This window comes from Pelodiscus sinensis, chromosome 32, assembly GCF_049634645.1.
Source record: "Pelodiscus sinensis isolate JC-2024 chromosome 32, ASM4963464v1, whole genome shotgun sequence".
Lineage (NCBI taxonomy): Eukaryota > Metazoa > Chordata > Testudines > Trionychidae > Pelodiscus > Pelodiscus sinensis.
The window spans coordinates 4,336,830-4,348,542 of NC_134742.1; the positions used below are offsets into that span (position 1 = coordinate 4,336,830).

The window sequence follows — 11,713 nt, forward strand, 5'->3', positions numbered from 1 at the left end:
CCAGACACTTACATCTCCCCCGTAACTCAGGCTTAGGGGGCTCACAGTGTCATGCCAGGGATTTTCTGAGCAGCTACAATTTCAGCCAGTGATGTTCAGCGTTGCAATACCCCATCCCCAGTCTACAGCATGTTCCTTGTCTCTAGGTCTACAGTGGAGAGGAAAGTTCCCAGCAGGCAGCAGTTTCAGGAGCTGGGGGCCAGCTGTTTTCCTGATCCCAGCTGACCCCCAGAGTCCCCGAGGCAGGTGGGGGTCTAGTGAGAGGCAGAGCTGTCAGACTGGTCATTGATCTGAACTCTCTTGTGCTTTGTCTGGTGAATTCACAGAGCAGTGCGCGGTGGGATTTGTGCAAAGAGAGATCAGCTTGGCGTGGAGCTCTGGGAGACGGGGGGGTCTCAGCACGGGGGACTTTTTTGAAGGGTCAGCTCATGGTACAGGGGGTTTCACAACTCAGGCAGGGCCTAGAGAGCCTCCCCCCAAGAATGTGCCCAGGGACCCCAAGATTGGGGCAGGGGAAGGGCCTCTAATTTGGTCCCATCGTTTGTCCTGATTTTATCCCTTCCTCTCTGGCTGTGCCAATGGACCCAGATCTCTGGAAATCGCCTCCTGCTGCTGCAGAGCCTCCAGCTTCTCCCCAGCCCTGATTGGTTAATTCTGTGTCCTGTCACCCCCACCTCCGCCTGTCCCTAGCCCCGCTGTTAGTTCTGCCCCTGCCCAGCCCCCACCACTACCCTTCAGGATTTGGCTGCTTCCTGTGGGTGCAGAAGGTTCCTTCTACTTCGCTCCTCTGGATCTGCGAGGGAGAAGATTCTGGGGTCAGAGATATGAGGAGCCAGGGGCTGGGTACAGGGGTGTCCTCCAGGGTCACAGAGATTGGGGGGGTGAGGTTAGCGGAGCTGATGTCAGGGAGACAGTCGGAGCTCGGTGTCTGTGTCCCCCACCCAGATCCAGGGTCGGATTCTCTCCCCAGGGAGGGAGCCCGGCGGGAAAGTGAAGATCGGGGCCTCGGTTCCAGCATCGATAAATGTCACCTGGCCCCAGTCACAGTCCAGGCAAACCCGGATTCTGCTGGGGGGGCACAGGTGCAGGGCGGTGTGAGGGTCAGTGAGAGCCTGGAACTGGTCCCCCCACCGCCCCACAGCCCAGATCCCGTCCTTAGGACTCAGGCTGATCCATCCCTTCCTGCTCACTGACTCTCTGGCCACCCCCACAGCCCAGAATGGCCCATTCCCCACCTCCACCTCCCAGTAATGTCTCCCTAAGGTGAAGCTCTCACAGCCCAGCACACAGGGCACAGAGACAAATTTCTCCGGGGTGTCGGGCAGTGGCTGCCAAGTGTGTCCCCATCTCACACGTTTCCCATCCTCCGACAGGACGAGGTTGGGATGCGCCGTGTCTGGATCCAGAGTCACATTGGCTGGGGGGGAGAGAATCAGAGCGTGAGGGGCAGAGCTCGGCCCTGGGGGGGTCGATGGCGTCAGGGACAGAATCTGCCCCAGCTGGGCAGTGACTCAGGGACTCTCCTTCCTCCAGGGGCACCCGGCTCTGAGTGGGGAGCAGCCCTGAGGTCTCAGCTAAGCCCAAGGGGCAGCTCACTCCCCAGGCAGGGAGGGGCCGTGACAGAGTCCACGCACCATGCGCAGGAACAGGGGTGTCTCTGTACCAGTGATGGTTGGCAGGAGGCTGACTCAGGGGTGACAGAAGGAAGAGGGGCCCCAGGGAGCTGAGGGGGTCCCAGCGGGGGCTGGGCGGATGGAGAGAGAAGCTGAGCTCACGCGGGGGGAGAGGAAAAGGGGAACAGGACCAGAGCTCTGCTCTCAGCAGCTCCCCAGCTGCCTGCAAAGGGCCCAGGGCTGCCCCTGTCTGTGCCCCGGGCCCTGGTGCTCTGGGGCCTGATCCATCCCTTCCCCCGGCAGAGCAGGGACCCTCCCATGGACTCCTGGGTCCTCTGCAGGGGGCAGGAGAAAGAGCAACATCCCCGAGTGCCCCAGAGTCCATGCTGGGCACAGCCCGTCAGTCACTGCGGGGGAAGGGAGCAAGGGGAGCCCAAGGCCAAGTGAAATTTCGGGTGTGTGAGGGGCTCCAGGTGGGGAGGGCTGAGGTGAGGGTTTTGGATACCAGAGGGGGTACAAGCTGAGGCAGGGAGTTGGGGTGCAGCAATGGCGAAAGGCTGTGGGTTAGCCTTGGAGATGACAGGCTCTGGGTACGGTGTTGGGCTCTGGGCTGGGGCTGTGGGCTTGGGGGCGGGGGCTCAGGAGGAGGAGTTATGGGGCAGGAGATGGCCCCTGGGCTGGGGGAGGGGCTGTTTGTGAAGTCGTTTCCATGGCTGGCTCCTGGCCCATGGTGCTAAGTGGCCTGCCCAGTGCCTGCCTGTCCCGGGGCACCGCACTGCGCCAGGTCCCACATGAGGTTTTCAGGGCGTTTACCTGGTGTTAGGGGCTCCTCCAGTGCATCCGGCAGAGTGTCTGGGGAGGAGAGAGGGAGATTCAGGTTTGCACGGGGAGCACAGAGCCGGGTTGTCATGTGACAGACACACTCAGGCCTCGTTCACTTCCAGCCTTTTGTTGTTCCCTAGGCCCAGGTCCTGCAGAGAACGCTTGCAGGCATCAAAGCCGCTTCCTGGCTTCAAAGCCGCTTCCTGGCATCAAAGCCGCTTTCGGCCCTTTGGTCCCCTGATGCTTGTGGGAGGTGAGGGGTTGTGTGTGAACTCCTGGCTCTCGCCGGGAGCTGCGGGGCTGTTTGCTCAGCGTCTCCACACAGAGCAGCACGACGGGGCCTCCAGAGGCAACAATCAGAATAAGGAGAAAATCACCTTATCCCAGGGGAAACTGAGGCAGGGGAGGTGGGCTCCATGGGTCACATTCACCCAGTGCCAGCAGAGCAGGGCAGGGAGGCTACTTGTGACCCGGTGATCAGTGGCTTCAACAGCTGGGGCTGGGCTTGGCTCTGGCTCACACGGAGTCTCATCACGGTTACAATGGCCCCGGGTGCCTGGTCCAGGGAGCAGCGAGCCAGAGGCCCAGTGTTACATGGCCCACATCCCTCTGTCCCTCCCCCCGCCTCTTCCGCCCTCCCTCCCATCCCTGCCCCTCCCCAGCCCTCTCAGGGACTTGCCTCTCTCCCTCTCCCCACCTCTTCCCTCTGCCCTCTCCATCCCTACTCCCCCCCAGCCCTCTCAGGGACACTCCTTGGGCCTGCAGCTGCTGGGAGGCACAAGGGGCCCCTGTGCTGGAGGGACCCCTCACCATGGGGGAGGGGCTTTCTCCTTCCCTGCAGCCCCTTGGCCCAGACCGGACCAGAGCTCAGGGAGGGGCTGGACCCGGCTCTACCAAACGGCCATTTATTGAGGGGCCTGCGGCTGGGGGGCTGCACCGCCCTGGGGCACCCGCCCTGCAGCCCTCTGGCTGGGAGAGATGCAGGGGCCCAAGCGAAGGGATTTTGCTGAATGTGGCCTGAAGGTTGTGACCATTCGTGAGTCGGGAGTTGATGGGAGACGCCCTCAGGCCGGGCCCGGCGCCTTCTCCTCTCCCTCGGCTTGGCTAGTGGGAAGTGCTGAGAACTGGGACCAGGGTCGTTGCTCTGTCCATGTTTGGAGACTGAACGTGGGTATTTACACCAGGGCTGGGCAAAATACGGGCCAGTGCCACCAAGCCACGGAATCCAGCCCGTGGACCCCCCTGCTGGGAGCCTCAGGCACACGCAGCTGCCGTGGTTTAAAGCTTGGTTCCTGTGGCTCTGGGCTCTGCAGGGAGGGGGAGGCTTCATGTGATCTTCCCACCCCCAGCCCAATCCTCAGCTCCGATTGGCTGGAAACAACCGGCCAATAGAAACTGAGAGTTTGACCTGGGGATAGGGGCAGCACAAGCCTCTTCCCCCTCCCAGAGCTGAGAGCCACATGGAGGGAGCAGCCTGCAGTTTAATGTGATATGGGGCTGCAGCAGGCAGGGAGCCCAGCCTGCCTTGGGGGATGCTGCAGGGCTGCTGGCTGGGAGCTACTTAGGTAAGTGCCTCCCAGCCAGAGCCTGCCTCTGGCACCCCAACCCCTCCTGCGTCCCAACTCAATTCCCTAGGTCACCCTCCAAGCTCTCTGTACCCCCTTCCCCAGGTGACAGTTCCCTCCCAGACTCTGTACCCCGCTCCGACATCCCTTCCCCAGGCCAGAACATTCTCCTGCACCGACATCCCCTCCCTGATCTTGCACCCCAATCCTCTGACCAAGGTCACCACCCCAAACTCCCTTTCAGACCCCACTCCATCTCCTGCACTACAGTCCCTTACTCTGTGCACCCTTCTGCACGCAGCCTCCACCCTAAATTCTGCACCCCCGCCGCAGCAAAGTGCAGCCTTTGGCCACCTTCCAAAATCTTGGAGTGGCCCCCACCAAAAATTATTGTCCCCCCCCTCCACCACCACCTCTGACTGATGCTGATTGGCTCCGCTTGGGCCTGATGAGCCCTGTGCTTGCTAGGGGAAATGTTTCCCACAATGACCTTCCTCTTAAAGTGCCGCATTCCTGAGTTGTTCTGCAGGACACAGATGTGTTGCCCATGCAAGGGCTGTGTCTAGACTACATGGCTCCATCGATGGAGCCATGTAGATTAGGGTTGTAGGCAAAGGCAAATGAAGCCGTGATTTAAATGATCGCGGCTTCATTTACATTTACATGGCTGCCGCGCTGAGCCGACAAACAGCTGATCAGCTGTTTGTCCGCTCAGCGCTAGTCTGGACGCTCCCCTGCTGACATCAAAGCCCTTTGTCGGCAGCCCCATTATTCCTCGTGGGATGAGGTTTACCGGGGCTGCCAACAAAGAGCTTTGATGTCGGCAGGGGAGCGTCCAGACTAGCGTGCTGAGCCGACAAACAGCTGATCAGCTGTTTGTCAGCTCAGCGCGGCAGCCATGTAAATTTAAAGGAAGCGGTGATCATTTAAATCACAGCTTCATTTGCCTTTGCCAAAAAAACAAATCTACATGGCTCCGTCGACGGAGCCTGTAGTTTAGACGTACCCAAGGTGTTTACAGACAGACACCAAATGTGACCTGCCCAGGCCAGGGAGCGATGTCCAGAACCCCCTGCGGAGAAGTGACCCGTGCACATCAGCCTGTGCTGAGCAGTAATGAATCAGAAAAGAGTAACTCAAACATTGCTTGGACAGCCCAAGCCCTAACCATTAGAAGTTCCTGTGTGTGCAGTGTGTGAATTATACAAGCCCCTGACTGTTCCTAACACAAAAGTGATTGGAACAGGATTAATCCGGGTATAATGTGCCTGTGCGTTACAGGTCAGATACCGTAAGAGATGGTCCTAGCATCACAGGAGACATTATTCATGCCCCTCTATGCCCCAGGAGAAGGGATCTGGGCATGTTTCTTTCTCTCCCTCTTGTTTCCCACTCTCACAGTCATTGTAATAGCAAAGGCTGCTTCTGAACAAATAAGGGTTTGAATTAATCAACCTGAGTGTCTTGGAACCCAAGTCTGTGCCATTCACCCTCCAATTACATAGAAGCATCCTCTAATTATGAACCAACTGACCAGCACCATTCTCCTTCCCTGGTCCCCCAAGGTACCTTTGAACTCTCTCAGACTCTCCGACAGCACAATAACTTTCTGGGAGAAACCACGGACTCGCTTTACCAGTTCAGGGGCCATCTCATCTGGCTCCTGGGCCTGCCCCATCTCACACCTGGAGAGAAACAATGTCCCATGGTGACACTGCCGTGGTTCCCAGCCTTTGGACCCCTTTTCCCCCTATGAAAATTTCACGAACTCCCCTTCCCTGGGGCAGAAAAAAAGAAAAGGAAGAGAAAGCGAAAGAAGTATCAGGCCTAGTCCTTACGTTTAAACTTTCCACAGGCCCCCTGCAGGACCGTCGGGACCACCAGGGGTCTGTGGCCCACAGGTTGGGAACCGCTGTGATCCAGCCGTGAGTGACTCAGTCCTTAAGCTCTGGTTTGGGGGTATTTGAATCTCCGCGGCCAACTCACCCCTGGGCCTCCAGGCGCTGAGGGATTGGAGGTTCCCAGAGGAAGGGCTGGAGGAATTTGCCCACTAGGAGCTAGATTGAGACAGAAGCTCCCCCCTCCCCCACTCATTCCACACAGGTCTCCAAACAGCCCTCGGGCGGGAAAGACCCTGGATCCCTGCTGCCCTGGGCTGAATGGTGCCCAGCGCCCAGCAGGGACAGGCCCACGTCCCACCCCTCAGTCCTTGGACAGCCCGTCCCCAGGGAGGTGACATGGTAGAATATACCACAGGCCATTCTGCGCCTTTCCCTGGGTAACTGCAGAGTCGCCTCTAAAAGGGCGAGGGCCTCAGGGTTAAATGAGTCAGATTTGAATCCCAAATGTGACCTTCCTGCTGTGGAGCCCTGGGGAGAGGCAGCGAAAACTTCACTGCCCAGTGTTTCCCCAGCACTGTGAGGTGTGAGAGCCACTGACCTGCTCAAGGTGCTTCTGACGTCCTGGGGAGAGGGAGAGAGAGAGAGTTTCAGTCCCACCTGACACACACTGTGAATTCCAAGGGAGGGATTTTGTGAGTGAGGGGAAACTAGACTTTTCCTGGCCCCAGGGCCATGGATCCCTGAGTGAATGGGGCTTTGCCATCTCTAGCCTCTCTGTGCCTGTGGGTCTGCACAAAACAACAATTCCCATGCCAGGAGGGTGCACACGGAGCTGCCCTGTGACCTCTGACTCCTGTGCCCACCTGTTAGGGGCTGTCCTGTCTCTGTGGTGGGATCCGGGGAATTTCCCCCTCAGCCTCACCTGCAGGAATTCACTCGCTGGCTTCTGACACTTCCCCTCCAGCTCCCGGATCCGCTCGCTGAGACGGGAAATCTGCTCCGAGAGTTTGGTGACAGTGTCGGTCCCTGCCTTCACGATCATCTCGTGCAGCTTCTCCAGCTGGGCCAGCAGAAGTCGCTCGTGTTCCTGCAGGAACTGCCGCAGGCGCTGAAACTCGGCCACAATCCTCTGCTGCTCGACTCGTGTCCTTTTCTGGAAGAAAAAGAACCAAAGGAAGAACATCAGCACCACTGATACAGGGACATGGATGGAGCCTGGGGCCATTCACAGAGCACTGAGTGTGCAGGGCAGAATCTCTTTGCAAATTCTAAGTCACTGGACAGTGAACAGTCTCCTGTGATTACTAGAGAGAGAATTTTCTCACGTCTTCCTGTTTGGCCCCAGAATCTCATAAAGGACGTTTTTGTGTCCGACGTGCTCTGGATCGTGAGTGGCTCATGGCCTCCATGACACCGAGCCAAAGCAGCAGGGAGCAGGACTCAGCACTAGCCCTTGGTGATATTTTCTGCGTTACATTTTTTTTCCTGGGAAGATGCAGATTTGTCACCAAAGGCACATTTCATGAATTACTGGCGATGTCACCGGTTGTTGTGCTGCAGAAAGAAATACATGGCAAATCCAAATATTGGCTTAATTTTTCTAGATTTGTAAAGTCTGACTTGTTTTTGAAACTATTCTTGTGTTTTATAACAGTATTTTTCAGGAAAGGGTCAAGTTGAAACAAAACATTTTTATTTTTTCCCCCAAAATTTCATTTGACTCAGCAAAAAATCAAATATGTGATTGGCTAATCATTTGTAAAATAATTTTTCGTTCCACCTATTTTTTTAATGTCCTGCCAGTGAAAAAGGTCAGGCGTTCAGTGCTGGCCTTACCATGAGGCAAACTGAGGAGGTCGCCTCAGGTGCCAGACTGTGTGTGTTTGTGGGGGGCACCGCTAGGATCGAGAGTGTAGAAAATTGTGTCTGCTGCTGGTGCATATGTAGACAGGAGAGCAGTCCCATGGGAGGAGTAGAACAGGAAGAAGGCAGAATTGAGAACTTTCAAAGTTTCGGCCCAAGCGAGAGGGCATGGGGGCATGGTTTGAGCTGCCCGCCTCAGGTGCCAAAATGTTGTGGGCCGGCCCTGCAGGCATTTGCTCTGCTCTATTCACAGCCATGTTCACAGAGACAGGTGGGAAGCTCATGATACCACCTACATGCTTTGTTAGCCTATAAAGTGCTACCAGACTACATGTTGTGTTTTAAGTTTACCCTGTTACAGACTAACTTGGCTACCCTGGAAGCTTCTGTTTACAGAGTATGTGGCAGTGGTTTCTACCCTGTGGTTTTTGTGCCCCGGGGGCAATGGACCATCGCAGCAAAAGACTTAGACTGAAAAACAACTGGACAGAGTTCAGCTGTTCACACAGAGTCGATTTTCAAAGGGGTCAAAGAACCTCCCGTTGACATTTCTAAAGGGGTCCACAAATGCACAGAGGGTGGAAGCGGCTGGTTTAGGGCCCAACCCTAAGGAGGGATTCTGCTAAAACAATGAATTGTGATTTCTGGGTGCTCATTCCCTGGCTGATCACGAGAAACCATAATCCAGTCCCTAGATTGTCCTGGCCGCTCCTCAGTGTCTGATTCAGGATTAGCTGCCCCTGGCTCGTTACAATGGCAGGGTAATAACACCGGGCACCTACCAAGTACTCCTGGCTGGTCTCCTCCCTGCTCACTTTCAGTCCCTGCAGCTTTTCTCTCTCGGCTCTCAGAGTCTGCAGATGGGCCTGGAGCCTTTCCTGGAGACGCAGAAACATTTCATGTGACTAAGCAAAACATCAAATGTGAGATTTGCTAATAATTTAAAAAGATAATTTTTGGTGCAACCCATTTCTTTAATGTCCTGCCAGCGAAGATTTTTAGGTTTTTAATTTTGTTTCTGTTGTTGTTAGTTTCAGGATAAGACGGGGGGAGCTGGTCCAGCACAACCACACACTGTACTCACGACTGCAGGGCTCGGCAGGTTTATGGGATCGGAGACACAGAGTCACAGTAACAGACAGTGGGGGCTCGTCTACATTGGCCCCTTTTCCGAAAGGGGCATGTTAATTTCAGAGATCGTAATAGGGAAATCCGCGGGGGAATACTTTGAAGTAGGAATAAGATCCTCCGGAAAAGGGCGCTTTTTCTGGAGGATCGGGGCCAGTGTAGACGTAGCTCTTTTCTGGCTTTTCTAAAAATTATTATTTAATTTAATTAAATTGTTATTTAAATGCCGCGGGGGATATTTAAATATCCCCCGCAGATTTCCCTATTATGATCTCTGAAATTAACATGCCCCTTTTGGAAAAAGGGCCAGTGTAGACGTAGCCTGGGAGTGTTTTCAGAGTGTTTGAAATTGTCGGCCCTTGTTACAGTAGGGAGCTGGGGTCACATACTCAGAGGCTGCATGCGCGGGAGTGGGGGGAGATCGCAGGGGAGGTTGCTGGAGAAGAGGAGGGACACCATGAGCATCAGGGACCTCCAGAAAGACAGGGTTGCATGGGGGGGGGGGTGGAGGAGTAGGGAGGAGGGACACAGCCAGGCAGGTACAGAGTAGAAATCCGGCCTGGCAGCCACTGGTGATGACCTAGCTCTGGCGATTGCAGGTGTTTGCAAACACCCCTCAGTGCCCCTCCTCTGTTCCCACCGCTGGTTCTTTCTTTACCCACCTGCTGCTGGTTGTGTGCATAAGGCTGTGGCTGGGGCTAGGAGCTCTCTCTGGCTGGCTTGTCCAATGGATGCCCAGCCCCACGGGGCCCCAATTGCTCCCTGGGACCCGGGGAGGCCGGTGCTATAGACACCAGTGCATTCTACTCACTACCAGTTATTGCCATTGCCATTAACGTCAGCATGGACACGTGGTGGGCACAAGGTTCCCCCACTGAGTATAGAGAGATAAATCCCAAAGAGAAATCTGCACAACTGGGCTCAGGAGAGGTGCGGGGGGGGGGGGAGGAGGCTGGGCACAGGCTGGCTGGCCCTTTCAAGGAAGGAGCTCTTAGCAGGGTCCCTGTAAGCCGGGCGCTTGGGCAGCCAGCCAGGAGAGATTCCAGTGCTGCCCAGCTGATTAGCAGAGCGCCCAGTCACCCACAGCTGGCAGCAGGTGTTTATGTGGGTGGTGCACAGCCACACATGCCTTGGTGCACACAAAAAAATTTATTCCACACACAGAAATGTACAATTTTAGAAGGAACATTAGTTGTCAGACCTGCTAGTAACATAGTCAGTTCTCCTCCCCAGGAAGGGACAATGAAGGGCAGAGTGAGGGGTTGTGGGATACAACCTGGCCTGGGGTAGGTCAAACAGAAGCCCATGGAAAGCCAGAGAGAGGAGGCCCCTGGAGCAGACAGAGGAGACCCTGGATCTTGTTCAGGATGATAAGAGCAAACTCCAGTCTCAAAGTCCTGAGAGTCCTGGCTGGGAGAGCAGGGCTGTTACTAGCCAACAAAAAAAAAATACCACTGTGGGTCTTTTTTGGGACACTGAGGCAGGGCTACCCCATGCCACAAGGGGCCCTCAGACTGTCCCTGCTTCCTGCAGTCCCACACCCTTGATCCTATCAGCTAGATTCCCAGGGCGGGTGCTGCTCTCCTGTACTCCCCAAAAGTCCCACGAGGGCAGGAATCGCAATTGGCATTTCCCTACCTGGAATTCTTCAGCAGCTTCCTCGGCAGGAATCACGGTGTGATCCTGGTGCCTCTTGGATTTGTCGCACACCACACAGATGGGGATTTCATCCTCTCTGCAGAAGAGTTTGAGAGGCTCCTGGTGTTTCTCACACAGTCTCTCTGGGGCTGGTTCCCTCTCTGCCTGCAACCTGAGTGCTCTGGCTGCCTCCACAATACTCCTCAGCTGCCTGTTCGGCCTGAGGTTCCCCTGGGGAAAGGTCCGTCTGCACTGGGGGCAGGAGACGCCTGCGGTGAGTCCCCCACAGCACTGGGCGATGCAGGCTCGGCAGAAGCTGTGATCACAGTCGAGAGACACTGGATCGTTGAAATAATCCAGGCAAATGGAACAGGTCACTTCATCTTGGAGCATCTTTACTGGATTCACAGCAGCCATGGCTTCTGGTACAGGGGAGACCAGAGAGTTTAGTTTCACTTCCTTCTGCTCAGAAATGGGTGGGTTGAGCTTTCTATCATTAGGTGTTGCCTTCCTGGGTGTGTTCTTATGTTCTTTCTTTTTTCAGATTGTACAGGGTCTTTGAATGAAGCGTGATGAGTCCAGACTGTTCATAACTCCTCCGAAACATCTGCCAGGCCCCAAACTTGGGACTAGGCACTCAGGGTGCGTCTATAGGGCACGCTCATTTTGGAAGAAGCTATTCTGGAAGATATACAGGCAGTCCCCGGGTTACGTACAAGATAGGGGCTGTAGGTTTGTTCTTAAGTTGAATTTGTATGTAAGTCGGAACTGGCTTCCAGATTCAGCCGCTGCTGAAACTGACCAGCGCTGACTACAGGAAGCCCGAGGCAGAGTTGCTCTGCCCTGGGCTGCCTGGAATCAGCCGCTGATCAGTTTCAACAGCAGCTGAATCTGGACGCCTAGGACAGAGCAGCTGGGGCGCTGCCGGGTAGGTCCCCGCAGGAGCGGCGCTGCGGGGACCAACCGGGCAGCACCCCAGCTGCTCTGCCCCAGGTGTCCCCAAGTCAGCCGCTGCTGAAACTGATCAGCAGCTGATTCCAGGAAGCCCGGGGCAGAGCAACTCTGCCTCGGGCTTCCTGTAGTCAGCCGCTGATCAGTTTAAGCAGCGGCTGACTTGGGGACACCTGGGGAAGAGCAGCTGGGGTGCTGCGGGGTTGGTTCAGTAGTGCCGAGGAGCAGCGCTGCAGGACCAACCCAGCAGCCCCAGCTGCTCTACCCCAGGAGAGAAAAGCCTGGTCTGCTG

General features: G+C 55.9%; 1 protein-coding gene across 2 annotated transcripts; it reads right to left on the minus strand.

Moving 5' to 3' along the window:
* Nucleotides 1-249: 249 nt before the first annotated feature.
* Nucleotides 250-10,927, minus strand: LOC142823283 (zinc finger protein RFP-like). 2 transcript variants are annotated; one of them, XM_075914141.1, is made up of 7 exons: nucleotides 10,471-10,927; nucleotides 8,487-8,582; nucleotides 6,764-6,994; nucleotides 6,440-6,462; nucleotides 5,570-5,685; nucleotides 2,427-2,465; nucleotides 250-1,417 (listed from the first exon to the last, which is right to left on the minus strand). In XM_075914141.1, the coding sequence occupies exons 1-7, from the start codon at nucleotides 10,885-10,887 to the stop codon at nucleotides 903-905; spliced, it is 1,437 nt and encodes a 478-aa protein (XP_075770256.1). In that variant the 5' UTR covers nucleotides 10,888-10,927; the 3' UTR covers nucleotides 250-902. The 2 variants fall into 2 exon arrangements, with proteins under 2 accessions (XP_075770256.1, XP_075770257.1); XM_075914142.1 differs by lacking the exon at nucleotides 8,487-8,582.
* Between the last annotated feature and the right edge of the window lie 786 nt (nucleotides 10,928-11,713).

Excerpts from the sequence above, each read along its gene's own strand:
- LOC142823283 (XM_075914141.1), bottom strand. The coding sequence starts at position 10,887 with ATGGCTGCTGTGAATCCAGTAAAGATGCTCCAAGATGAAGTGACCTGT. Across the intron at positions 5,686-6,439 it reads GTCAGAAGCACCTTGAGCAG|GTGTGAGATGGGGCAGGCCC; the intron begins GTCAGTGGCTCT and ends GTTTCTCTCCAG. Across the intron at positions 2,466-5,569 it reads GAGTCTGAGAGAGTTCAAAG|ACACTCTGCCGGATGCACTG; the intron begins GTACCTTGGGGG and ends TCTCCTCCCCAG.